General features: G+C 48.8%; 1 protein-coding gene across 3 annotated transcripts in view; it reads right to left on the bottom strand.

The window, feature by feature from the left end:
- Positions 1 to 27,617, bottom strand: part of RAB11FIP3 (RAB11 family interacting protein 3) — an 80,263-nt gene that overhangs the window by 19,008 nt on the left and 33,638 nt on the right. The window contains exons 3-6 of one of the 3 annotated variants that reach the window (XM_084763084.1): positions 16,087 to 16,178; positions 6,344 to 6,555; positions 4,218 to 4,367; positions 2,345 to 2,479 (exon numbers count right to left, since the gene is read on the bottom strand). In XM_084763084.1, the coding sequence (XP_084619210.1) occupies positions 2,345 to 2,479; positions 4,218 to 4,367; positions 6,344 to 6,555; positions 16,087 to 16,178 (589 nt within the window). Of the gene's footprint in view, positions 1 to 2,344; positions 2,480 to 4,217; positions 4,368 to 6,343; positions 6,556 to 12,254; positions 12,277 to 16,086; positions 16,179 to 27,617 lie in introns of those variants that run through there. The other 2 variants (XM_084763085.1, XM_084763083.1) reach the window with 2 other exon arrangements.

The following is a 27,617-nucleotide window of genomic DNA, read 5'->3' as shown; positions in this document are numbered from 1 at the left end:
GCCTGTAATCATTTGTCTTGGGTCCTGAAACTTCACACACCAAATAACTGTGGGGCGGGGACTCAGAAACGCTTCCTGGCTCCATCCCAGAGCAGTACCATGCACCACCTACAGCAAGCACAGGCTGAATATGCCTCTTCTGACTCTGAGGCCAATCAGAGCATGGCTGCCCTTCTGAGTCTGTGGGCCTGAAGTAAACACAACTGCTCACACACAAGAGCTGCCTGCAGACTGCGGCCTCCCTCTCCTCTTTCAAGGGCTGCCCAGGCCGTTCCTTTCTCTCTTCTGCTGGGGTGGCTCTGGGAAGTACAATGCTGGGATACATTTTCACTCATGATGCTACAGTCTGCCAATAGAGGGCACTGGAGAGCCGGTGCTGATAGCACTGCACTGGTAGGCACCCTGTGCTCCTACCCTCGCGGCTCAGTCCTTGTATAGCTACCGTCTGGCTCCCTCTGCTGACTGGACCCTTGACTAGCATTTTAATACAAATCTGCTTTATCTTACAATCATGGACAATTAGAACAGGTTGCTCTGTGTACCTATCACCTCTGGACCAGCAAATCCTGCAACAGTTTACAACTTTGAAAATATAACTCTGGGTAAATCAGCCTGCTTGGTTCCTATAAAATGGATTGTTTTTCCAGATACTTCCGGGTGCCTGAAGAACATAGCTACAGGAGGACCATGTGGCTCTTACTGTTGTATGGTGAGTTCATGAAGCTTATCCTGAAGCAATCCAGGCAGGCCAGGAGGCACAATCTGGCTCTCTCACTCTCTCACAAGTACTGGGGCACTAGTACCTGTCAACTGTGTCCTAACTAACATTAAAGTCTCTCTACACCTAGGCGGAGCCTTTTAGGGTGAGAGGGCCCACTGGTCACGATGAGCCACATACCAGTCTGACCACTGCCCCACAGAGCCTAACTGGTACGATCATCACTATATTAGAGGCAGATTTTCAGCACTGGAAAAATGTCCAGTGACTGAGACAACATACGTGTCTTCTTTAACAATGCACCTGTAGCTCACACCTGCTCATCAGGACTAGGGCGGTTCACCAGCAGGAAGAAAGCAGCTGGCACCTTCCCCAGCACTGAACCCAGGGCAGGTGAAAGTCTGTGTGCTCTACAGTGGAAGCCAGTGGGGTTTCTGGAGTCACCAGAGACTAGATCTTCTTTTTAAGTCTTGCCAAAACACGCCCTCAAAGAATACTCCAGCCTCCAGCACTGCGACCAGGACCCCACCAGGATCTCTCTGGGTTTTCCCAACTGGCCAAGATCCTACCACACTGGGTATTGGCTAAAGGTCTCTAACTTTGTGATGCGACATAGAGCACAAAGAAAGAAACTAACATATCAAGGGCACCAGGACTGCAGCCAGAGCAGGGCAGAGGTGTAGATCCAGCCTGGCTAACTGCCCTGCAGTGTTGGGGCAGACAAATGGCATCTTCTAACACAACTCCAGCATGCTCCAATACCAGGACGGTCTGCTTTAACGCTTCTGCCCCACAAGAGCCTGTGTGGCCACTTGCCACCTGTGCTTAGCACGGGATGTTAGTGATAGCTTCACCAACAACCCATCTTTTCTCCAGATTCTTCTCCTAAAAGTCCTCTAGCCAGGGCTGGAGAGATGGCTCAGAGGTTAAGAGCACTGCCTGCTCTTCCAAAGGTCCTGAGTTCAAGTCCCAGCAACCACATGGTGGCTCACAACCATCTATAATGAGATCTGGTGCCCTCTTCTGGCCTGCAGGTGTACATGCATGCAGAATATTATATAAGTAAATCTTTAAAAAAAAAAAAAAGTCCTGTCTATGGAAAATTGATACAAATAAAGAACCCAGATGTGGGCCGGGCAGTGGTGGCGCACGCCTTTAATCCCAGCACTCGGGAGGCAGAGGCAGGCTGATCGCTGTGAGTTCGAAGCCAGACTGGTCTACAAAGCAAGTCCAGGACAGTCAAGGCTTCACAGAGAAACCCTGTCTCCAAAAAACAAAACAAAACAAGGCCCATCTTCAAATTCCCCAGTTCTACCTTTTGTGACTCAGTTGAAGAAAGAATTTTGGTAAAATGCTGGAGTGCTCTCTTACACATGCTAGACTGTTTCCTCCTACAGGGACAGCAGCCACCAAGGCTGCCACGTGCATAAAGGAGAAGGGAGGTAAGCAGCAAGCTGGACCAAGGCATGCAGGACAGCCGGGGCGCAGGAAGAGTCCCACTGTCTGAGTGCCTTGCTAGAAGAGGCGGCCATGGCAGGAGCACCTTGGACTATGGCCAGCCATGGAGAAGCACTGCAGTGGGCCTCTCCCTGCGAATGCAGAGCAAGAGCGGCTTCTGCATGTTACCTATTCATCTCAAGGTCAGTCAGGCGAGCAGAAAGGTCTTCAAGGCGGTTGATCTGTTTGTGGCACTGGCTACAGTAAAACTCAAAGGCCTCATCAGTGAGGACGTTGCACAGCTTTGAGGCAAGAGGGTTGGAGCTAGAAAGACAGAGGGCTAGTCAGGAGAGAGGAGGCCCTGTTAGGTCATCTTTGCCAGGCATGAAGGCTGAGGGTGTGAAGGGTGCGAGACAGAAGCAGAGGAAGAGAATGAACTGTCCGAGGTGCTGGCTGTGCTCTCAGGGCTACCATGAGCCCTTCCTCACATCACTCTGAGGAGCCTGGAGCGTCCCCCAGCTGGAACAGCCAGCGCTGCCACACACGGCCCCTGTTGGGCAGTGCACAGAACCAGGCAGTGGCACTATACCACAAAACTCCCTTTAGCAGAAGGTAAATGCATACACAGCTTTCTCCCCTGTGGAAACCACCTGAATGTGACAGAAAGTGTGTCTCCATTGGGAGTTTATTTGCTGGGTTTTGTTGTTATTATTTTGACATGGTCTTACTGTTTCAAAGAACAAAAAATAAAAGGTCCATTGGTAGACTTGTGTTTTTGAGATCTGTGTTAACTCAGGATTCTATCAGCCTTCTGGAGACGCTGGCTGACTCCTATGATTCCAACTCAATAAGCTCTTAGCATATTTGGTGGTGGACCATGACGCATCTGTTCTGGGCACTGAGGTCAGGAAGGCAGCCTCATCCCTGGGGTAGGACCCACCATCTAGAAGTTCATTTAAAGAACTAAAAGAAAGAAAGAAAGAAAGAAAGAAAGAAAGAAAGAAAGATGGAAAAAAAAAAAAAAAAAGATGAGCCGGAGAGATGGCCCAGAGGTTAAGAGCACTGACTGCTCTTCCAGAGGTCCAGAGTTCAATTTCCAGCAACCACATGGAGGCTCACAACCATCTATAATGTGATCTGATGCCCTCTTCTGGCCTGCAGGTGTGCATGGATGAAGACAGAACACTGTATATATAATAAATAAATCTTTAAAAAAAAAAAAAGAATGATAGAAAAGAATACATAAAATGTAGCATGAAAATTACAGTTTAGATTGAAAACACCAGGCAGGAGATGGGGCAGACTTCACGAACAGGACAGACTGCCACAGGGAGGCAGAAATGCCAAATTCTGGAATAAGCCCACTACTTCCAACTCAAAGCCCTAGGACTCTCCCCAGGGGGACTGAGCACCTGGACGCTCTGAGAAAGCTCGCTTCACAGCCAGTGCACTTCTGAGGTGGCATAGGAGCAGGAGAGCCCAGGCTTAGCTTACAGAAAGCCTCCTAGCACTGGTTCCACCGGTCTGTGCTGCCATGGTAACCAGGCTGAAGTAGACAAATTCAGGAACTCAAAGGCAGATGGGAGATGTGGTCAGTGTGGAAGAGCTGCCAAGCCAGGCCTGGGCTGCACTGAGAGGCAGTGCTTTCCTCAGACTGAATGCTCAGGAGGGGTTGCCCAGGTCTTCAGACAAAACGAGCCAGGGTCTAGTGAGCATGCAAGTCAACCTCCTGAGGCACAACTTAAGAGAAAGCAAGCATCTTATCAGAACATGGCAGGGCTGGGCTTATGGATCTAGTGTCTCTCAAAGCCAGCCAATGGGCCAGAAAGCGCTCAGTGACCTGCAGCGTGGGGCTGCAGTGGCTCAGCAGATACCTCAAGGTCTGCAGTACACTGCAAAGAGCAGACAAGAGCGGTTACAGCTAGCCTTCCCCCTGCGACCGGCTCAACACTCCTCCATGGGGCGTTTAACAGAGCATCAGATAAAGCACATATGGAAGTTTCCTCATCGCTAGGCATGGAGCTGGACATGGAGAGGGACCATGCACAGTGCAGGGTGTCACCTGGGGGTGAGAAAAGCCGGGTCTTCACAGTCCAGCTCCCCATTACAGAGGGTCTCCGGGGACAGCTCTGCCTCACTGCCCTCACCATAATCTTCAAAGTGTTCCTCACTGCCAATCACCATGACAACAGCCTGGCTGTGGGGGTGAGATCTGCAAAAGATAGACAGAAGCAATTCTAAGTCACAACCACAGGCATGCATACGATTCCACGAGCCACACGCCTGAGCCCTGTCACCACACACACCTTTAACCCCAGCACACGGGAGGCAGAGGCACAGGGCTCTCTATGAGTTCGAGGCCAGCCTGGTCTACAGAGTTCCAGGACAGGCAGAGCTACACAGAGAAATCCTGTCTCAAACAAAACAAAACAAAAATATAGAACAAAAACTTCACAGATTAACAATTCTTATCCTAAATAACTTTTTTGTAGTGCTGCGGCTAGAACCCAGGACTTGTGACCATGAAGTCACATTACAGCGCAACAGTTGTAAATAAATAGCTTTTATTATAGTACACTGTTATACTTTTTAAGTGTTTTGTTGTTGTTGTTTTGAGACAGGGTCTCATGTAGCTCTTGGCTGCCCTGCAATTCACATGTAACCCAGGCTGGCCTCAAACACACAAAGATCTACACCTCTTCATCCTAAGTACAGGAATTAAAGGGGTATACCACCACACCTGTCAAATGTTAAGGTTTTTTTGAGACAGGATTTCTCTGTGTGGCTCTGGCTGTCCTGGAATTCACTTTGTAGACCAGGCTGGCCTCGAACTCAGAGATCCACCTGCCTCTGCCTCCCAAGCGTTGGGATTAAAGGCATGCGCCACCATGCCCAGCAATTCTTTAAGATTTAATGATAATTTATTAACTATTTATTATTTATTATGTTCATATGTGGTCAATGCAGAGTGTCACAAAGATATGTGAATATTATGATCTCCGGCCTTGGCTTTAAGATTGTGCTAATGGGGTTGGAGAGATGGTTCAGTGGTTAAGAACATTGCTTGGCCTTCCAGAGGTTTTGAGTTCAATTCCCAGCAACCACATGGTAGCTCACAACCATCTATAGTGAGATCTGGTGCCCTCCTCTGGCCTGCTAGTGTACGTACAGGCAGAGCACTATATACTTAATAAATAAATAAATCTTTTAAAAAAAAAGTTTGTGCTAATGAACCAGGCATGGTGGCATCCGCCTTTAATTTCAGCATTTGGGAGGCAGAGGCAGGCAGATCTCTTGAGTCCAAAGCCAATCCTCATAGCGAGTTTCATGACAGCCAGAGATACATCCTGAGACCCTGTTTAAAAAAATGATTAAGCCAGGCCTGGTGGCGCACGCCTTTAATCCCAGCACTCAAGGGGCAGAGGCAGGTGGATTGCTCTGAGTTCGAGGCCAGCCTGGTCTACAAAGCAAGTCCGGGACAGCCAAGGCTACACAGAGAAACCCTGTCTTGAAAAACTAAAACAAAAAACCAAAATAAATAAATAAATAAGTAAATAAATGATTGTGATGGGCACTGGAGAGATGGCTCAGAGGTTAAGAGCACTGGCTGTTCTTCCAAAGTTCAATTCCCAGCAATTACATGGTAGCTCACAGCCATCTATAATGAGATTCTGGCCTGCAGGTGTACATATAAGCAGAACACTATATACAAAATAAATAAATAAATCTTTTAAAAAAAGATTGTGCCAGGTGGTAGTGGCACATACATTTAATCACAGCACTTGGGAGGCAGAGGCAGGCAGAACTCTGAGTTCAAGGCCAATCTGGTCTACAGAGCAAGTTTCAGGACAGCCGGGGCAACACAGAGAAACCCTGTCTCAAAAAATACATATAATAATAATAACAACAACAATAATAATGCTAATAATAATACTTTAATTGTGCTAATGGGTTGAGGATACAGCTCAGTTCAGAGTGCTTCTAAAGGTGAGCATTAGCTTTTGGAGCTGGAGAGGCGGCTGAGAGTACTGACTGCAATTCTAAAGGGCCCACCACATGGCAGCTCACAACTGTCTGCAACTCCAGTTCCAGGGGATCCTATGCCTCTGGCCTTTGCAGGTACCTGTACTCACAGATGCAGGTGCGCGCGTACACACACACACACACACACACACCATGGGTACAGACCTGCCTGGGAGGAGCAGCAATGCACCATGGTCAGGGTCTTCCATGGTGTCCAGGCACTCTGAGGGTACAGCTGAGCCACCAGCACTGTCAGCATCCCCTTCAGGTTGTAGCTCAGGGTGCACCAGGGTGCTGGTGTCCTCATCTGTGAAGGTCTCACACTCACTGTAGGTACTCTCAGACCCCATATATGCACTGTCTGTCACCTCGTTGGCCTAGGAGACAAAACCAATAGTTAGCATGGGTAGCTATGGAGGCCACATTGCAGAGAGAACACGGCACCAGCAAAAATAACAACAACCTTTGTAAACATCAACATTAGCTTATAAACAGAACTTGGTGTGTGTGCACGAGAGCAGACTAAACCAAGGGCCTCTTGGAGCCCTATGTGTTCTGCCATTTAGCTACACCCTCAGCCCTTTATTTTAAAGTGGAAAAAAAAATAATAGGTGGGCATGGTGGAGTTTCCCGACACTCAGAAGGCAGGGCAAGAGGACCATGAGTTCAAGGCCAGCCTGAGCTAATAGAAAAACCTTGTCTCAAAAACAAAAGTGAAGTCAGTCTGTCTGTCTGTCTTTCTTTCTTTCTTTCTTTCTTTCTTTCCGGGCCCCCGCCCCCACGACAGTCTTTCTCTGTGTAGCCTTGGCTGTCCTGGAGTTACTTTGTAGACCAGGCTGGCCTTGAACTCACAGAGATGCACCTGCCTCTGCCTCCCAGAGTGCTGGGAGTACAGTGAGCCACTACGCCTGGATAAGTGAGTCATTTTAAAATCAGTTGGATAATAACACATCTAAAAGATACAAAGCATGGGGCTGGAGAGATGGTTCAGCAGGTAAGGGACTGCTCTTCCAGAGGACCCAGGTTCAAAGCCCAGTACCCACATGGCAGCTCACAAGTGTCTCCAAGATCTGTTGTCTCACATACTATAGATGCAGGCAAAACACCAATGCACAGCCAGGTGTGGTGGCGCACGCCTTTAATCCCAGCACTCAGGAGGCAGAGGCAGGCGGATCTCTGAATTCCAGGCCAGCCTGGTCTACAAAGTGAGTCCAGGACAGCCAAGGCTACACAGAGAAACCCTGTCTCTTGAAACCCCCGCCCCTAAGAAAAACACCCTAGGGGGTTAAATGCCAATGCACATAAAATAAAGGTAAATAAAAGGCATCCCAGAATCACAGGTGTTCCCAGCAGAACCTCTTGTTTTCTGGCTTCCAGCACATTACTTCTATATAGTCAAGCGATTAATATGCAACAGTGCAAGACTGTGCCTTTTAAAATCACTATATCCCTGGCTGCCAGGACGGCTCAGTGAGTAAAGACACCAGCCACTAAGCCTGATGAGTCCCAAGACACACATGGTAGAAGGAAAAAACTGACTCGCCAAAAGTGTTCCTTAACCTCCACACACACACACTGTGGCATGCCACTTCCCAATAAACATATATAAAATTAATAACACAAAAATGCACTGGGTGGTGGTAGCACTTGGGAGGCAGAGGCCTCCACGGTTCATCCTGGTCTAGAGCTCCAGGACAGCCAGACCTACACAAGAAACTGTCTCACAAAACCCAAACACACACACAAACAAACAAAATGTAATAAAGATCAAATTAAGATATTACCATCAGACCGGGCGTGGTGGCGCATGCCTTTAATCCCAGCTTTCGGGAGGCAGAGGCAGGTGGATCACTGTGAGTTCCAGACTAGCCTGGTCTACAAAGTGAGTCCAGGACAGCCAAGGCTACACAGAGAAACCTTGTCTCAAAAACAAAAAACAACAACAACAACAAAAAAAACCCTCAAAATAAAACAAGCAAAACCAAGACCAAAACAAACAAACAAAACTAAAAAACAAAAAGATATAAAGATATTACCAATAATAGTTATTTTGCATGTTTAGACTACTGCTGTTGTTTGGGTTTTTGTTTTTTTGAGACAAGGTTTCTCTGTGTAACCCTGGCTGTCCTGGAACTTGCTGTGTAGACCAAGTTGGCCTGGAACTTAGAAGTCGGCCTCCTAACCGCTGGGATTAAACATATGCACCACCATCCCCAGCCAGGCTGCTGCGGAGGAATGTGAAGTCAAGGGACGACCTCTAACGCTGATCTTCTTACCAACTGTTCCAGCTCACATGTTTCCCCTACGGACACAGAAGCCAGCGCAGGGCCCAACTTATACCAGGCAGTCAGAATTTAAATAATACTAATGAACTTAAAACTAAAGAGGGCCCAGCACTCAGGAGGCAGAGGCAGGCGAATCGATGTGAGATTGAGGCCAAGCTGGTCTACAAAGCGAGTCTAGGACAGCCAAGGCTACACAGAGAAACCCTGTCTCGAAAAACAACAACAACAACAACAACCGAAAAAAACCAAACCAAACCAAACCAAAAAACCTAAAGAGGGATGGAGGAAGGCAGATTTACTTACAATTTCAATTTTAATTGAAATGAAGTTACAAGTTAGGATAAGTCTCTGTCAGAAGATTCTGAGGTTAACAATTTGTAAAGAGGATTTCAGAAAACTTGCAGTTGTAGCAGGAAAAAGATGCCCTTTGTCCTGGAAGTCTGGTGTTGCAAGGGGTGTGAGTGAGGACAAGAGCATCTCCCTGTGCCTGCAACCCTCCAGGAGACCCGGGCCTCCAGGCGGACGAGAAGCCAGCTCCAATCTTGACCATCACTAACAGCATGTGACTCAGACACCTGACTGATCAGGAACTTCAACCACGAAGGGAGCTGTAAATACTCTTCATAAGGATCTCAGTGGTGACAGGGATGGACATGTCTTAGAGCAAGGAAGGAAACAAGATGACTCCAAAGGGTACAAATTCATCAACACTGAGTAATTTGTAGAAAGCAGCCAAGTCAGACAACCAAAGCCAGACAACGGTGATACACACATCTAATCCCAGCACTCTCGAGGCGGAGAGAGGCAGGCAGTTCTCTATGAGTTCAGGGCCAGCCTGGTCTACATAACGAGCTCCATGCTGCCAAGACGATATGGTAAGACCCTGTCTTTAGGGGGAAGTGACCTCTACAGTGCAGTTCTGTTTTGCCCATGCACCTAAGCAGCTCTCTTCCAAATGGAGCAGATAACACCATCTTGCAGAAGCCAGTTTGGAGAGGTTGGAAGAGCAGGCAGGTGCCACATCTGTCAATGGGCTAGCCTAGGAGATGGTGGGCAAACAGGACATAAGACCTGGTACAACACTAATGGTCCATGGGAGGAGGCCAGTAGTCATCTATCCAGGCACTAAAAAAAAACCCTGTGTATTTCCAAGAAATATACAACAAAGCTAGACATGGTTCTTCAGTAGTAAGCAAAAACGTCTACAAGAATGTTGTGGGGTGCTGACCCTGGTCCACGAGCATGGCCCCATGAGACACCCTGCCCAGCACCACGCTGTGGATCTTACGCAGCAAGGGAGCAGGCAGAACCCATGTGCTCCAGCTCTGACCTGGCAGGACCTCAGAGTAGGTGTTTGCTTATAATAGAATGTGACTTTGAAGTAACTTTGTAAAACTTTGGACTTATATTTTTTGTTTTTTAAACATTTTATTTAATTTTAGGGTACCGGAGTATGAGAATGTCAAATCTTGGAGTTACAGACATTGTGAGCTGCCATGTGGGTGCTGGGAATTGAACTTGGGTCCTTTGGAAGAGCAGGTGGTGCTCTTAACCACTGAGCCATCTCTCCAGCCCCCTTTCTTTGTTTTTTAAAGATTTCTTTGTTTATTATTATGTATATGATGCTCTGCCTGCATATACACTAGCAGACCAGAAGAGGGCATCAGATCACATTATAGATGGCTGTAAGTCATCATGTGGTTCCTGGGAATTGAACTCAGAGCCTCTGGAAGAACAGGCAGTGCTCTTAACCTCTGAGCCATCAATGTTTTGCTTTCATGTATGTATGCACGCTTCTCCCAGAACTGGGTTTGTGGATGGTTATAATCCACCATGTAAGTGCTGAGATTTGAACCCAGATCTTCTGCAAGAACAAGTACTCCTAACCACTGAGCCATCTCTCCAGCTTTGAGGCAACTGCTTTTGTTTTTGTTTTTGTTTTTCTCTTTTTTTAAAAGATCTATTTATTTATTTATTATACAGTATTTTTCCTGCATGTGAGCCAGCAGGTCAGAAGAGGGCACCAGATCTCATTATAGATGGCCGTGAGCCACCATGTGGTTGCTGGGAATTAAACTCAGGACCTTTGGAAGAGGCAGTGCTCTCTTCTCTTAACCTCTGAGCCATCTCTCCAGCCCTTGGTTTTTTTTTTGTTTTTTTTTTTTTTGAAACAAGGTTTCTCTGTGTAGCCTTGGCTGTCCTGGAACTTGTTCTGTAGACCAGTCTGGCCTTGAACTCATAGAGACCAGCCTGCCTCTGCCTCCCAAGTACTAAGGTTAAAAGCATACATGACCACCTTTTAAAAAAGCCAAGCCAGGGTCTTTTTTTTCCCCCCATATTCTTTGCCTAATATTGCTTTGATTATATATTTTTAATCTTCTTTTTTTCAAGACAGAGTTTCTCTGTGTAGCCTTGGCTGGCCTGGACTCACTTTGTAGACCAGGCTGGCCTCGAACTCACAGCAATCCGCCTGCCTCTGCCTCCCAAGTGTTGGGATTAAACGCATGCACCACCATGCTCGGCTTACATTTTTAATCTTATTGGTCTCTTGCTTGTATACAGAGTGAGACAGTCTCAAAATAAAACAAAAGCACCTGCCATCAAACCTCAGCACTGGAGTTTGATTCTCAGGAGCCAAATGGTGGAAGAAGAAAAAGGACTCTCAAAAGCTCCCCTGACCTCCACAACAACAGACACACACACCTCTTAATATGTAATTTTTGGAGGTGGTAGTTCAAGACAGGGGCTCTTTCTATAGCCTTGGCTGTCCTAAAACTGCCTCTGTAGACCAGGCTGGTCTAAAGGCGCACACCACCACCACCTGGCAAATGCAGTAATTTTTTTTTTTTTTTAAGCCAAGTCACTAGTACATATGCCAGGTCCTCACTGCTCCGCCCTGGCATGGACACCCTTGGTTTCCAGCACAGCTCAGACACTTGTAATAGCACGTATATCAGTTCTCACTGCAGTTAGCACATTTTCTTCTGGGAGGGAAAAGCTGTCCAAAGGCTGGAGCCTACTTATTTCCTGGAGATCTCGTGATGCTGAGGGCGGTGTCCCTGGGAGCAGGCCAAGGATGGCACCTTCCTCGGAATTTAGCCGAGTACTCAGGAAAGAATGAACTCCACTAACCAAGGGCAACGAGGCAAATATCAGCATGGCCGTCTGTACCTCAGACCCGGAGGGAGGCCGCACCCCACGCGCTCAATTCATTTCTGTACCACTGTGGTGTAACTGAAGCACCCAGGCAGGCACAGGGGACAGACCCGCATGCACACCTTTATCTACTTCAAAATGAGCAAAGTCAGGAGGCCCCATCCGCATGCACTGCAGAAAGTCCTCAGGCTCCGCTGTGGGGTGCAGGAGACAAACATGAAGCCCAAGGCTGCTCACCGACAGTCTTCTAGACGTAAATCAGCCATAAGACAGAAGACCGAGCTGTGAGGCTCTGCAAGGACAAGTGCCCAGCTCAGACCCTGCCCGTGCCAGCTCCTGAAACTCAGGTCTTCTGCCAGCTGCTACTGTACATGGGCCCTGCACAGGATCTAATGAGCTAAACAACAAATCTGTTTTCCCAAGACCCTTCAAAAAGAGGCAAACAAACAAACAAAACAAACAACAAAAACCCCACCTTGGAGCACAGTACTACTGTAGTTCATGACACACAATGAAACAGCACACAGCCTCACCCATTGGTGAGCCAATTAGGACCTAGCTTTGCCCAGAAGCCAACAACTCCACATTACCAACTTTTTTTTTTTAATCTTTTACCGAAGTAAAGATGAGCTCACTTTAAAATCAAGGTGCTTTGAACGTCCCAATGTGTCCTTACATTCACTGGTTAACAGACCATTCATGTCACCAAGAAAGATGAGGTCCTTGTTCAGGCTACCAAGTCTGGCTAATGCTGCCCGACGGTCCCCAAGGCCAGGCCGTGCTTCCTCTTTCCACAAGCCTTTCTCTTCTCAGAAACAGAATTCAGGCAGAGTGCACTCTCAGATCTGCTTACCCTCAGATGACGGCCAAGCACCGTGACGGGCCTGTTTCTGAGAGCAGGCTCTGGGAAGGGTGTGTTGCTGGAGGCAATCTCCTCACCACGAGTCCCTGCTCACCGAGTCACTGGCGTCTCTTCACTGACTGTCACCTTCCTGTTTGCTAGCCATGCTGGTGCTCCTGCAAGATCCATGTGCCCACCTGAAGGCACATCACTACCTCAGAGAAAGTTTAACCTGCTCCCGGACACGCTCTACTAAGCCTGCTGCTGCTGGCCAGGTGGGGAGAGGCAAAGTCCGGGAAGAGTCCTTGCTGGCCTTAACAAACAGGCAGGGCACCAAAGACAGCAACTTTGTTGTACACGTTAACCTTCCTGATAACAGTTTGTACAAAAGACACATTCTCATCCTCTTTCTACAATGGTGGTGGGAGAGGAGGGAGGCACAGAGAGCGCAGGCAGGACGGGACACCCTTATCATTCTGGTCCTGCTTGTTCTTGGGGTGACTTCCCCACTGCCCCTCCAGATAAGCGGCCTGTCCTCCCTCTGCCTGCTCAGCTTTCTTCTTACGACCATTCCTAAACCTTAACTCAGCTCCCCAACTCTTCCCTGCCTCTCTTGGGACATGTCAGCAACATCCTCCGGTTACGAGCTAAACACCCAAGGGGTCCCCAGGAACATGGTGGAAGGAGGCAGGACACCTACCAGGAGGCCCCAACAAGGAATGCGCATGTGCAAGCCTTGACTCACGCACTACTGCCAGCATGTGCTTAAACACACCAAGCTCTACCAGAATCACAGGCTTAACACAACTATTTTCAGCAAGTCAGTAAAATGCTAATCATCCCTAAGTAGCAGTGAAGACCCAAATATGGGATCTGGATTTGATGCACAGATTCTCTACTTTAAAAAAGATGGTGGTGGTGGTGGCACATGCCTTTAGTCTCCGCACTCAGGAGGCAGAGGCAGGTGGCTGAGTTTGAGACCAGCCTGGTCTATAGAGCGAGTACGAGGATAGCCAGGATATAGAGAGAAATCCTGTTTCAAAAAACAAAACAAGGGCTGGAGAGATGGCTTAGAGGTTAAGAGCATTGTCTGCTTTTCCAAAGGTCCTGAGTTCAATTCCCAGCAACCACATGGTGGCTCACAACCATCTGTAATGAGATCTGGTGCCCTCTTCTGGCCTGCAGGCAAAGCACTGTATATGTAATAAATAAATAAATATTAAAAAACAAACAAACAAGTTGGAAGCCAGGATCTCAGTGCTTGGGAGGCAGAAGCAGGCCAAATCTCCAAGAGTTCAAGGCCAGCCTGGTCTACACGGGAAGTTTTAGGACAGCGAGGGCTATGTAGAGAGACTCTCTCAGAAAACAAGCAAACCAACAAAAACATGCTTGTTTGTTGTTGAGACCGAGTCATACTATGTAGCTCTGGCTGTCCTGGAACTCAATTCAAACTCACAGAGATCTGATTGCCTTTGCCTCCCAAGTGTTGGGATTAAAAGAATGAGCCACCATGTCTGATGGCATTTTTTTTTTAAAAAGATTTTACTTTATGTATATGAGTGCTCTATCTGCATGTATACCTGCATAACACAAGAGGGCGTTAAGAGGGTGTAGATGGTTGTGAGCCACTATGTGGTTGCCGGGAATTGAACTCAGGATCTCTGGAAGAACAGACAATGCTCTTAAGAACTGAGCCATTTCTCAGCCCCACATTTTTTTCAAAGCTATGGTAGCATATAATCCAGGCTGGCCTTGAACTCATGATGCCACCAAAGATTACCTGAGTTTCTTACCCTCCTGTTTTCACCTCCCAAGTGCTAGGACTGTAGCCTGTATCACCACGCCTAGCTGTTTTGTTTTAAAGAACAGTCTCTCTGAAGGTCCACAGCAGTATCTAGCTCTGCAAACCTGGAAAGCACGACATGGAAGAAACATGCAAAACTGAGAAGAGCAGGTCTGAGGTGTCCTAAGAGTGTAGCTCAGAGACACTCAGGAAAAGCACAAACACAACTGTCTGTGGGGGCCTGTGGCGCACGGCAGAGCCCAGGGAGCTTCCTGAATGGGAAACTATGTCTGTGATGTTATCATAGACAAGTTTTCACGTGTACACTGCAAATGTTTGTCAGTCATGAAGCACCAGCTGTGACGGCCACTGCAGTCAAGCTCATAACAGGTGTACGACGTAAGGCATCATACGATGGCACGCTGCATATAGTAAGGCATCATACGAGGTGCACTGCATACAGTAAGGCATCATACGATGACACACTGCATACGGTAAGGCATCATACGATGGCACGCTGCATACAGTAAGGCATCATACGATGGCGCGCTGCATATAGTAAGGCATCATACGATGGCGCACTGCATACAGTAAGGCATCATACGATGGCGCACTGCATACGGTAAGGCATCATACGATGGCGCACTGCATACAGTAAGGCATCGTACGATATCCTCTGCACTATTTGGTCCATGTACTGAAAACTCAAAACCTTCAAAAAATGAAATCTTTCAAATTGTTAAAAGTACACAAAACTTTAAAATGTTTCTCCCATCTAAAAGAGAAATTAGAGTGCTAGGAGCGATGGCTCAGTGGTTAAGGATGCTTATTTTTCTTCTATACAAACCAAGCTTGATTCTAAGCACCCACATTGTGTGGCTCACAAGCATTGTTAACTCCAGTTTCAGGGGACGCAATGCCTCTGGCCTCCATGGGCACCTGCATTCACGTGCACAGACCCACACACAGACAAGCATAATTAAAATTAAGCCTTTAAAAGAGAAATTAGGGTTAGGACAAAAGAAAAACCCACACCCTCATTAGTCCTCAAAAAGAAGCTACTTAGATATTTACAGGGCCCAGCCCCTTATGTGACAAAGGAGCCAAGGTTCTGAGAACTTGCTGTAAAGAGCCTCAGCCCTCACCATCCTACCGCACTTGGGAGCTTGAAAGGCTGGCAGCTGCCACTTCTACCAGCACACCAAGGGCTCACGTTTCAACACTGGTCTCACTGCATTGCCAGGTCAGCCTGGACCTCCCAGGACCAAAGGTTCTGTCTCTCAGCCACCTTCAGTATCAGGACATCAGCTCCAAGTATTTTGTAAAGAAAGCCCTGTAGATCAGATACATGGCCCCGGGCTCGTGTCTCTCCAGTTTGCTAGGCAGTTAGAGTGGTCTGCCTTCCTTGGCTGTGACTTTGTCCCCAGCTAGGTGACAAGGAACCCACAGTAGTTACAGGAGACATCACACATAGCACAACCCTGGTTTCGCCAGAAGTAAACAGTGAGGGACACAGGGCAGGAAGCAGGTTACTCAATGTGTCCAAACACAGACAATTATTAACGTCTTTATCTTCTGCCTCTTCCTGGTAGAAGGGGACACAGCGAGGGCACCACAAAGCCTAACTGCCCACAAACCTGTATTCCACAACAGGCCCAAGGGATGAGCCAACCAGGCCACTGGGAATAGTCTGTGATTTTGGCCACCACCAAGATCCCCTCCCCCCAACCCGTCACCCGTGTGCACAGGGCACAGCACCTGTGAAAGCAGCTGTGGCAGCTCAGGGAGCAGATGCTGAGGTACAAGAGGGAGAAGGGGAGATAGCATTCAGGAAAGCACTTGCCTCGTAGGTGACAAAGTCGTCAAACTCATCAGCACAGGCAGGGGGCTCTTCATCCTGGACAGGCGCCACACTGTACAGCTGGCCATCAGGATCTGTGGAGAGAAGACCGGCCTTAGCAGGCCACCCAGGGCGGTCCAGGAGGTCCAAGGTAAGGCGTGCAACTAGGATTCCTAAGGAAGATGGCTTCTAAGGCTGCGATGTGTGGAGGGCAATCACTGCAACATGGAGAGTGACTGGACCTCAAGCTGAGGATGGGGGGGGAGATGGCGGGGGGGGGGGGGACGGACGTGGGGGACAGAAAGGGTGAGCACAAGACCACATCCCCAGCTGGACAACAGTGCTTCCAGGGTGCTAAAAGCTGGTATGTATGTAAAATATTTTATTTTCTTCGTTTGTTTATTTGTTTTGGTTTTTCGAGACAGGGTTTCTTTGTGTAGTCTTGACTGTCCTGGACTCGCTTTGGTAGACCAGGCTGGCCTCAAACTCATAGCGATCCGCCTGCCTCTGCCTCCTGAGTGCTGGGATTAAAGGCGTGCGCCACCACCGCCCTGCCCTTCTTTGTTTTTTATTAAAGAACCAAACAACATTGTAAGGAAAAGTACAAGACACCAAATTCTGCAAAAACACACAGCCTTGCTAAGGGGCTCCAATACAAACCTGACCGAACATTATCAACACATTATATGGTAAAACAGTGAGCCATGCAGTGTCCAGGTGTTACACTCAACAGCTGGATTTTCCTCTGGTTAACTACCTTGCATAAGAAGAAGCTGTGAGTTTGGATGAGTAAGAGCATTCAGTGGACAAAGGTCAAGCTGAGTTCAATCCCTGAAACCCACACCGTCAAAATAAAAAACCAAGTCTCAAATGGTATTCTCTGACTTACACAAGCATGCCATGACACACGTATGCACACATATGTATGTATGTTCATACCCAATACATAGTAAAGTGAAAATATTTTAAAATATAGGGTTGGTTTTAAGAGTAGGGTTTTTTCCTTTGGTTTTTTCAAGACAGGGTTTCTCTGTGTAGCCCTGGTTGTCCCGGACTTGCTTTGTAGACCAGGCTGGCCTTGAACTCACAGAGACCCACCTGCCTCTGCCTCTCCAAGTGCTGGGATTATAGGCATGTACCACTGTGCCCAGCTAATTTTTCTTTATTTTTGAGACAAGGTCTATGTAGTCCTGGCTGCTCTGGAACTCGAAACATAGAAAAGGTTGGCCTGGAACTCATGGAGACCCATCACCTACCTCTGCCTCGTGAGTTCAGGACACCACATGCAGACCTATTGTTATTATTTATGTGTGTGCTGTATGTGGGTTGGTGCCTACAGTGACCAGAAGAGGGGATTAGATTCCCCCACAGATAGGAGTTATAGACAGTTGTGAGCCACCTAAAATGGGTGCTAGGAACTGAATTTGGGGCCTCTAGAGAAAAAGCAAATGCTCTTAACTGTTGAGCTGCCTCTCCAGCCCCCATGAGCTGTTGTTTTGTTGTTTGTTTGTCTCCAAGGCAGAGTCCTATTATGTACCCCTGACTGGCCTAGAATTTGCTATATAGACCAGGCTGGCTTTGAACTCACTGAGCTCTGTCTGCCTCTGCCTCTGGAGTACTTGGTGAAGGATGTGCTCCAGCAAGCTGTTTTTATCTTTATTTTATTTATTTATTTATTTATTTGTTGTCTACTGTTTGGATGGTTGTTTGTTAGGTTGGTTTTTTTGAGACAAGGTTTCTCTGTGTTGCCTTGGCTGTCCTGGACTCACTTTGTAGAACAGGCTGGCCTCAAACTCACATCAATCCACCTGATTCTGCCTCCAGAGTGCTGGGATTAAAGGTGTGGCCACCACGTCCAGCTTTATTTGTTTTGTTTTTGGTTTTTGAAAACAGTGTTTTTCTGTGTAACATCCCTGGCTGCCTTGGACTTACTTTGCAGACCAGGCTGTTTGTTTTTTTTGAGACAAGGTTTCTCTGTGTAACAGAGACCTGCCTGTCCTGGACTTGCTTTGTAAACCAGGCTATCCTCAAACTCACAGAGATCTGCCTGCCTCTGCCTCCTGTGTGCTGGGATTAAAGGCGTGAGCTACCATGCCTGATTTATTTATTTATTTATTGGTTTTTTGAGTCAGGGTTTCTCTGTGTAGTCTTGGCTATCCTAGACTCACTCTGTAGACCAGGCTGGCCTCAAACTCTCAGGGATCTGTCTGTCTCTACCTCCTGAGTGCTGGGATTAAAGAAATGCACTACCACAAATGGCCATTATTTTTATTTTTTTTAATAAGTTAAATTTTTTGAAAGATTTGTTCCTTTTTTATGAATTTAATTATACGGCTATTGGGCTGCATGCATATGAGCCCCATATGCATCCCTGCTGCCTTCAGTAGCCAGAGGACATCACATCCTCTAGAACTGGGCTACAGATGGCTGTAAGCTTCCGTGTAGGTGCTGGGAAATCGAATCCAGGCCCTTTGCAAGAGCAGCTAGTCCCTTAGCTGTTGAGACATCTCTCCAGCACCTAAGGAAGTAAATTTTAAAGGAGCACCAACTTCCTAACTCAACGCCAGAGACATTCTCCACACTTGGACTCCAGAACACCTGCATCTCCCTCTGTGGGTGGCTACATCCATGTCTCCAAGACGTGCAGAGGCGCTGCACATGACAAGGTGCTGCCCACGACAAGGCGCTGCACGTGACAAGCGTGCAGAAGGACACGTATCCCAATGTTCCACTACTACACCATTTCTTACATGGAGTACAGTGTCTTACAGCTTGGCTACTTAGTCAACGCCCTTAGCACAGTCAATCTTAATTTTTGTTTGTTTTTTGAGACAGGATTTTTCTCTGTGTAACCCTTGCCGTCCTGACTCGCTTTGTACACCAGGCTGACCCCAAACTCAGGAAGATCCGCCTGCTTCTGTTGTCTCCCCAGTGCTGGGATTAAAGGCTTGTGCCATCACACTGGGCTCTGTTCCCTGCTCCTTTAAAAAAAATTTTTTTTTATTAAGTATACAGTGTTTTGCCTGCATGTATGTCTGCACATCAGAAGAGGGCCCCAGATCTCATCAGAGATGGTCATGAGCCACCATGTGGTTGGTGGGAATTGAACTCAGGACCTCTGGAAGAGGAACCAGTGCTCTTAACTGCTGAGACATCTCTCCACTCCCCTTTTTTTACATTTTAATCTAATGGTATTCTTATCAATTTTGAGGGGGGTTTTGGGGTTTTTTTTTTAATAAGCACTTGTTTAAATAACTAAAGTAAAGCTGGGCATAGTGGCACATGCCTTTAATCCCAGCACTGGGGAGGCAGAGGCAGGTGGGTTGCTGTGAGTTTGAGGCCAGCCTGTTCTACAAAGTGAGCCTAGGAGAGCCAAGGCTACACAGAGAAATCTTGTCTAAAAAAACAAACAAACAAACAAACAAACAAAACAGAAAAACAACAACAACAAAACCCCATCAGGCTAGGAGATAGCACAGTAGATAGAGGTGCTTGCTATGCAGGATGGGGGAGTTAAAACTCAGGAGTTTAAATTTCTGTAATCTACATAAAACCAAGTTTGGTATCACACACCTGTAAGCCCAGTTCTCCAATGGTAGGATGGGGCTGGGAAAAGGAGAATCCTACAAAGCACACAACAGCAGAACAAAGGGCCCTGCCTCAAACAAGGCAGTAGGTAAGGACTGCCCCCGAGGTAGTCCTCCGGCTTCCACACGCCCACCCACATGTATGTAAACACTCACACACACAAACTTTTAAAAACAGTAATTTAAAAAAAAAAAAAGGCACAGTCCCATTTTTTTTTCCTTTTCTTTTTGAAGCAAGAAATCCTGAAAAGCAGGCTGGCTTTAAACCAGCCATGGTGCCTCCTGCGTCCACTCTCAAGGCTGGTTTACAGGTATGAGCCACACCCAGTGTGTAGAGTCGTATCTCCAGGGCCACGTGGAACAGCAACCTTCCCAGGCGTGCCTAGGAGCGGCCGGCCATGGCTTCCCCTGAATGGGCCACAGGAGACCAGAGAAGGTTCATGTTTTCATCTAATAGGCCTGGGTGGCTGAGGACAGAGCACACTGCAGATGTGAGGACAGGGTGCAAGGAGGCTCATGCTGGGACACTGTCCTCCAAGCCTAACAGCCACTGTAATCTTAAAGCAGCTGTGACTACTCTCAGGAGACCCTTAGGACTGGGCCTGCTGCCCTCACAGGAGCTGTGAAGGTCCTTTGAGCTCCCCTGAGAGTCCAGGCACATCAACCTTTGCAAACAGTACCTACACACTGCTCTTTTCTGTGGCTTTTAAGAATTGTTGGGGCTGAGCATGGTGGAACATGCCTATAATCCCAGGACTCAGGAGTCAGAGGGAGGTGGATCTCTGTGAGTTTGAGGCCAGCCTCCTTTGACATAGTAAGTTCCAGGACAGCCAGGTTGACATAGAATGACCCTGTCTCTGATGGGCATGGTGGCACATACCTTTAATCCCACTCAGGAGGCAGAGGCAAGTGTATCTCTTTGAGTTTGAGGCCAGCCTGGTCTACAAAGCAAGTCCAGGACAGCCTACACAGAGAAACCCTGTCTGGAAGAAGCAACAGACAAACAAACAAGACCCTAACTCAAAAAAACAAAACAAAACAAAAAAAAATCATGGGTTTTTGGGGCTGAAGAGATGGCTCAGCAGTTGAAACCACTAGCTGTACTTCCAGAGGAACTGGGTTCAATTCTCAGCATCCACAGGGCAGCTTACAACCACCTGTAACTCCTTCTAGCCTTCATGGAGACCAGGTATGTGTATGGTACAGACAGACAGACAGACAGACAGACAGACAGACACACACACACACACACACACACACACACACACAAAGAAAACACATCAAATAAATGTTAAATGTTTACAAAGAATCATGGGTCTTCTGCAGGGCTGAACATGTGGTCGGCAGGACCACAGAAGGGTGCGAGGCCTCAGCCCAGCATCATGCATGCTCTCAGGCCCAGCTGGCTTCCACCGTCTCAAGTTGTAGTCCCTGCATTATCTGGTCCAGGAGAGCTCTAGCCAAGCCACATATGCCACTGCTTCTAACTCAGCTGGCTGCTGCCACAGACAGAACCTTCCAGATTCAGGACAGAGGGGACCTGTTATCCCAGACAGACCAGAAAGGCTGGAACTTTTTCTAGCAGGTTTTCCCACCGCAGTGTTAACAAATTTGCTTTGCTTGAGCCTCCAAAACTGAAATTGGGAACCTAAATCTCTGAAAGCTCATCAAGCATGGTAGATCCACAAACGTGTCTACAGCCTGGGGTGTACAATCCTTCTAAGAGCACCGTCCCACATGGCGTCCCCAGAGGGAGACATGGATGCGGCTGGCATGCTTCTAGTCTTTTTAAAGCTATTTGTGTTTGCGAAGTGTGGTGGGACATGCTTTTAATGCCAGCACTTGGGAGGCAGAGGCAGGAAGAGCTCTGAGTTTGAGGTCAGCCTGGCCTACAGAGTGAGTTCCAGGACAGCCAGAGCTACATGGAGAAACCCTGTTTTGAAAACAAAAGAAAAACAAAACAAAAAGGGTTTGCCCCTGCTTTTTAGGTTCTTTTTTTTTTTTTTTCTGCCTGCAGGCCAGAAGAGGGCATCAGATCACATTATAGATGGTTGTGAGCCACCATGTGGTTGCTGGGAATTGAACTCAGGACTTCTGGAAGAGCAGCCAGTGCTCTTAACCTCTGAACCATGTGTCTGTGTGCATGGCACACAGGTGCCTATGGGGTCCGGAAGAGGCATTGGACTCCTTAGGCTGGAGTTGGAGGCCATGATAAACCGCCAGATATGGATGCAGAGAACCAAACTGGAGCCATCTCTCCTGCTCCCTTATGTTATTGTTTTTAACTTATTTATTTTTATTTTATGTGTATGGATACTTTCCTACATGTATATTGGCAGCCACACTTGCATGCCTGGTGCCCACAGAGGCCAGAAGAGGATGTTGGCTCCTCTGCGTCTGCAGTTACAGATGGTCATGCCGGGAACTGAACCCAGGCCTACTATTAAAGTAGGCAGAGCTCTTAACTGCGGAGCCATTTTTTGTGGCCCTCATTTTTACCCTGAGAAGCAGGCCTTAAACTTCAGATCCTCCTGTCTAGGTCTCCTTATGTGGACTTTCTTGTTTTGTGACAGGGTGTCACTATGTAGCCCTGGCTGCCTTAGAAGTTGCTATTTAGACCAGGCTGGCCTTGAACTCACAGAGATCCGCCTATCTGTGTCTCCTGAGTGGGGAGATTAAAAGTGCAAGCCCAGCTAGCTGTTATGTGGAAATGGTTAATGTGCATTTCTCTTGTCCTTCCAGAGCTGGGGTGCATGAGCAGAGCCATGGCCTATTTGTAACAGTTCCCCGTCTCACTCTATTCCTGGAACAGTGCTTGTCGCTGTGACAGCAGGCGTCTTGCGCTTCCCTGCAAACTGGGTCAATACATTGTGTGGTTTACTATGCTGCTCCCCAGTGTGGAGTGACGCTGACAGGCGACAGAGGCTGTCCATAGCTGCACCAGTATATTACAGCAAGACCTGAGGTGACCTTCACGGGGATGCCTGCCTTCCACTCTTCACATGCTATGAAATGACTCAAAACCATCTCTGACTTCACGGTGTCTTTCTAATCAAATGTAAATGAAACCCCAGAATTACTGAGGCAGAAAAGCAAAGCCACTGCCCTAATCAGCAGGTGCACTGGGCAGTTCCCTCCGTGTCCTGGCAGAATGGCTGAGGCAGGGGACTGTTGCACTGAGCACTCTCCATGGCTTAGGCTGGAGTAGAATCACGAGGCTCAGTGCTCTGTCACAGAAAAGACCACGTCCGTCCACTACACCACGGACAGACGATCTCGCCATTTCTCATCCCTCCACCTCCTGACCCCAGCTCCCCTACAGCCTCAAACACAGCAGGCACAGTCCCCCACAACACACCCTCCGTGTGATGCCCCCCCACAGCAGGCACAGTTCCCCACAACACACCCTCCGTGTGATGCCCCCCCACAGCAGGCACAGTCCCCCACAACACACCCTCCGTGTGATGCCACCCCCACAGCAGGCACAGTCCCCCACAACACACCCTCCGTGTGATGCCCCCCCACAGCAGGCACAGTCCCCCACAACACACCCTCCGTGTGATGCCCCCCCACAGCAGGCACAGTCCCCCACAACACACCCTCCGTGTGATGCCCCCCCACAGCAGGCACAGTCCCCCACAACACACCCTCCGTGTGATGCCACCCCCACAGCAGGCACAGTCCCCCACAACACACCCTCCGTGTGATGCCCCCCCACAGCAGGCACAGTCCCCCACAACACACCCTCCGTGTGATGCCCCCCCACAGCAGGCACAGTCCCCCACAACACACCCTCCGTGTGATGCCCCCCCACAGCAGGCACAGTCCCCCACAACACACCCTCCGTGTGATGCCCCCCCACAGCAGGCACAGTCCCCCACAACACACCCTCCGTGTGATGCCCCCCCACAGCAGGCACAGTCCCCCACAACACACCCTCCGTGTGATGCCCCCCCACAGCAGGCACAGTCCCCCACAACACACCCTCCGTGTGATGCCCCCCCACAGCAGGCACAGTCCCCCACAACACACCCTCCGTGTGATGCCACCCCCACAGCAGGCACAGTCCCCCACAACACACCCTCCGTGTGATGCCCCCCCACAGCAGGCACAGTCCCCCACAACACACCCTCCGTGTGATGCCCCCCCACAGCAGGCACAGTCCCCCACAACACACCCTCCGTGTGATGCCACCCCCACAGCAGGCACAGTCCCCCACAACACACCCTCCGTGTGATGCCCCCCCCACAGCAGGCACAGTCCCCCACAACACACCCTCCGTGTGATGCCCCCCCACAGCAGGCACAGTCCCCCACAACACACCCTCCGTGTGATGCCACCCCCACAGCAGGCACAGTCCCCCACAACACACCCTCCGTGTGATGCCACCCCCACAGCAGGCACAGTCCCCCACAACACACCCTTCGTGTGATGCCACCCCCACAGCAGGCACAGTCCCCCACAACACACCCTTCGTGTGATGCCACCCCCACAGCAGGCACAGTCCCCCACAACACACCCTCCGTGTGATGCCACCCCCACAGCAGGCACAGTCCCCCACAACACACCCTCCGTGTGATGCCCCCCCACAGCAGGCACAGTCCCCCACAACACACCCTCCGTGTGATGCCCCCCCACAGCCTCTTGTCTCCCACCGTATCATCTGTCTGTTTCCCACTAGATAGCTAGCACCAAAGGCAGGAGATTCTGTTCCAGTCTGCCAGCACTTCTCGAGGGTCGCCTCATCCAGCCATATCTCTGCGGCTCCCTACAGCTCACCGCCAAGAAGGCCCATCCCATCCTCCAAGCCCAGGGTCTGCTCTGTACAGGAGGAACTCGAAGCAATGTCCCCATCATGGGGTATCAGGCTGAGACCCTGAAGTATCCAAACTACTTCTAGCAGCTAGCTGGGAGATTTATATTTCTAATTAAATAAATGTAAAAATATTCATGAAAAATAAGGTGGGATTAAAAATGAACCCCCAGAACCAGGCGTGGTGGTGCATGCCTTTAATCCCAGCACTTGGGAGGCAGAGGCAGGTGGATCACTGTGAGTTCGAGGCCAGCCTGGTCTACAAAGCAAGTCCAGGACAGCCAAAGCTACACAGAGAGACCCTGTCTCAAAAAACCAAAACCAAACCAAACAAACAAAAGAACCCCCAGCATGGGGGAGGGAGCCACAGCGAGGCGGATCTCTGAGTTCGAGGCCAGCTTGGTCTGCAGAGTGAGTTCCAGGACAGCCAGGTCTACACAGAGAAACCTTGTCTCAAGCAAAACAAAGCAAAACCCTAGTTCTGAGAGCTAGGATTACACAGACCCATGCAATGCTTCAGAGACTTACCGACTACTGCACTCTATCTATCCGCTACAACTCTATAAAGCAATGTTTTCAGAGGTGGCTGTGGCACACCTGTCATCTTACCTTTTACAGGCGGAAGTAGAGCTGTATTGAGTTCACAGCCACCGTGGGCTACACAGTGAAAAACCAAGCCAGCCGAGGATGCATAGCAAGGCCCTGGCTCAAACAAAACAGCCTAGGCGGGAGTGGTGGAGCTCACCTGTAATTCCAGCACTTGGCGGACAGAGACAGAGGGACCAAAAGTTCAAAGTCATACTTGGCTACATAGCAAGTTTGAGGTCATTTGGACGACATGAATTGCTCTCAAACACCAACTTAATTCTAGAAGCAGGAAGCAGAGGTGGGAGGAACTCTGTGACTCTGAAGCAGATTGGTCTACACAGCAAGTTTTAGGCCAGCCAGGGCTAGCTGGTGAGACTCTGTCTCAAAAACAAAACAAAACAAAACAAAAACAAATACATGAAAAGGAAACCAAACCAAGAGCAAAACAGACCCCTGGGAAAATGGACAGAAACAGCACCAGGGTGGACAGGGCTTGGGTATAAAAGGGGGGGAGGGGTCCACCAAAAGACAGGCCAGGAAATGGCTCCTCACAGAAGAAGGTGTAAGAAGAGAGTAGGCCGTGAAGAGACAGAAGCTGGCAGCTTCACTGAGACCAGCTTGTCCCGCTCCACAGACACAGGCCAAGAAGCGCCTCCCTGTAGAAAGGACAGAGGGCACTACAGTGGCTATACAATCAATCCAAGAAGGCAGAGGACACACGAATTCATGAATGACTCCCATCTGGCGTACTGGGGTGACAAGGCATTCTCAGACGACTGTCACCAGAGATTAAAAACATCTATGTGCTCCTTCAGTCAGTCATTGAACCAAGACCCACCCAACTCAGAAGACAGCCATGGGCACCAGCTAGCAAGCCCTCCTGCAGACAGACAGACAGACAGACAGACAGACACTGACCCTGAAGAACACAGAAGGCAGGGACCTTCCAAGTCAAGATACAAGTACACCCCACACAGGGAGCTCACCATTCCACATTACTGAGGTCCAGCAGGACATACTAACTAGCAGCCATGGAGAAATCCTCTCACTCGGACGTCTCTTGCTACCTGGCCACAGCTCCAGCGGCTGCTCCTCCAGTCTGAAGAGGCCTGTACTGTCACCTACCAAACCTTAGTAAATCAATGAGCCCTCCCCAGTCACCCTGACAGGGTACAGAGAGCACCCAGGGTGAAGCAGTACAAACAACACACCTCCCTTCAACCTGTGGCGACAGGACTACTGCAGAGACGGTGCAAAGCCAGCTTCACTGCCTGACAGGCAGAGACCAGGTACCAGCCATTATCAGCTAAGTGACCTGCACTCCATGGTCCCCCAGGAAACGAGTCGTTATTTGTGATACGTTTAATGAGACGGGCAGTCATGACAAAGAATGGCCCATTTTCAACAAACATTCAGAGTGACAGCTGTTACATGTTTCGTGTGAACTTATCACATGTGCCCCTGGCTAGATGATCCATGTGAAAGGCTGGCGGTGACAAGCAGCCTTACCACGCTTGCCTCTAAGCCTGCTGTCTCACTTCCCACCACATTTCCAAATATACTTCCCATGAGTTTCAGGGTATGGGGGCGGGGGAGGAAGGGGGGATCTTTGAGGCACAGTCACACACTGTAATCCACTATGAACAACTCATTACATAGATCAGGCCAGGCCTCTCGTTCTTGGCAACCCTCCCGCCTCAGCCTCCCAAGTACTCAGATTACAGGCAGTTGCCACCATTCCTGGTTTAATGGCAAGATTTTAAAATACACTTAAAAACCAAGATGTAAAGATGCGACTACAGGGGCCTGACGCCCTCTTCTGGCCTCCATGGGTACCTGAAATCACAGGCACATAACCACACTCATATACACGTAAATGCATGTAACCAAAAATAAATAAACCTTTTTTTTTTAATAAAATAAATGTAATGAGTTAGGAATAAGAAGGTGATAAATGCATCAATATACATTTTTCTTACAGCTGGCCTCTTCTTCTGCTCTACCCTGAGTCAACAGTCACGCCAGCTTTGTTCTGCTATTGCAGAGATACACTTTTCGTTTTTGTTTTGTTATTTTGGTTTTGTTTTTCGAGACAGGGTTTCTCTCTGTAGCCTTGACTGTCCTGGACTAACTTTGCAGACCAAGCTGGCCTTGAACTCACAGTGATCCGACTACCTCTGCCTCCCGAGTGCTGGGATTAGCCACCACCACCCGGCCCGTAGAGACACATTTTTCATATTCCCACTTGTTCTCCTGGTCCAGCTGTGCAGCCTCGCTGTTTGCTGGACTTCTGTGATTAGGTTCATCCAATAGAGACTGTATGGATGTTAAAGACACATCATAGGTTGGGCTCACGGGTCAGGCCAACAGTTGGCACTGTGCACTCGCCCTGGCTGTTCCCTAGCTTACCCTGCAGTAAATTCACCTCGCTCCCTACCAGGACCCCTGTGCTCAGCTCTGCTCACTCCCTGCCTACCTCTTGCAAGTCCTGTTCACTGGGAAGGTCACTGGGCCGTCACTATGGCCCTCCGTCCTGGTCCACTCCC

Source organism: Acomys minous, assembly GCF_964271855.1.
Source record: "Acomys minous genome assembly, chromosome: 16".
Lineage (NCBI taxonomy): Eukaryota > Metazoa > Chordata > Mammalia > Rodentia > Muridae > Acomys > Acomys minous.
This window is presented reverse-complemented; position numbering and strand designations above follow the sequence as displayed.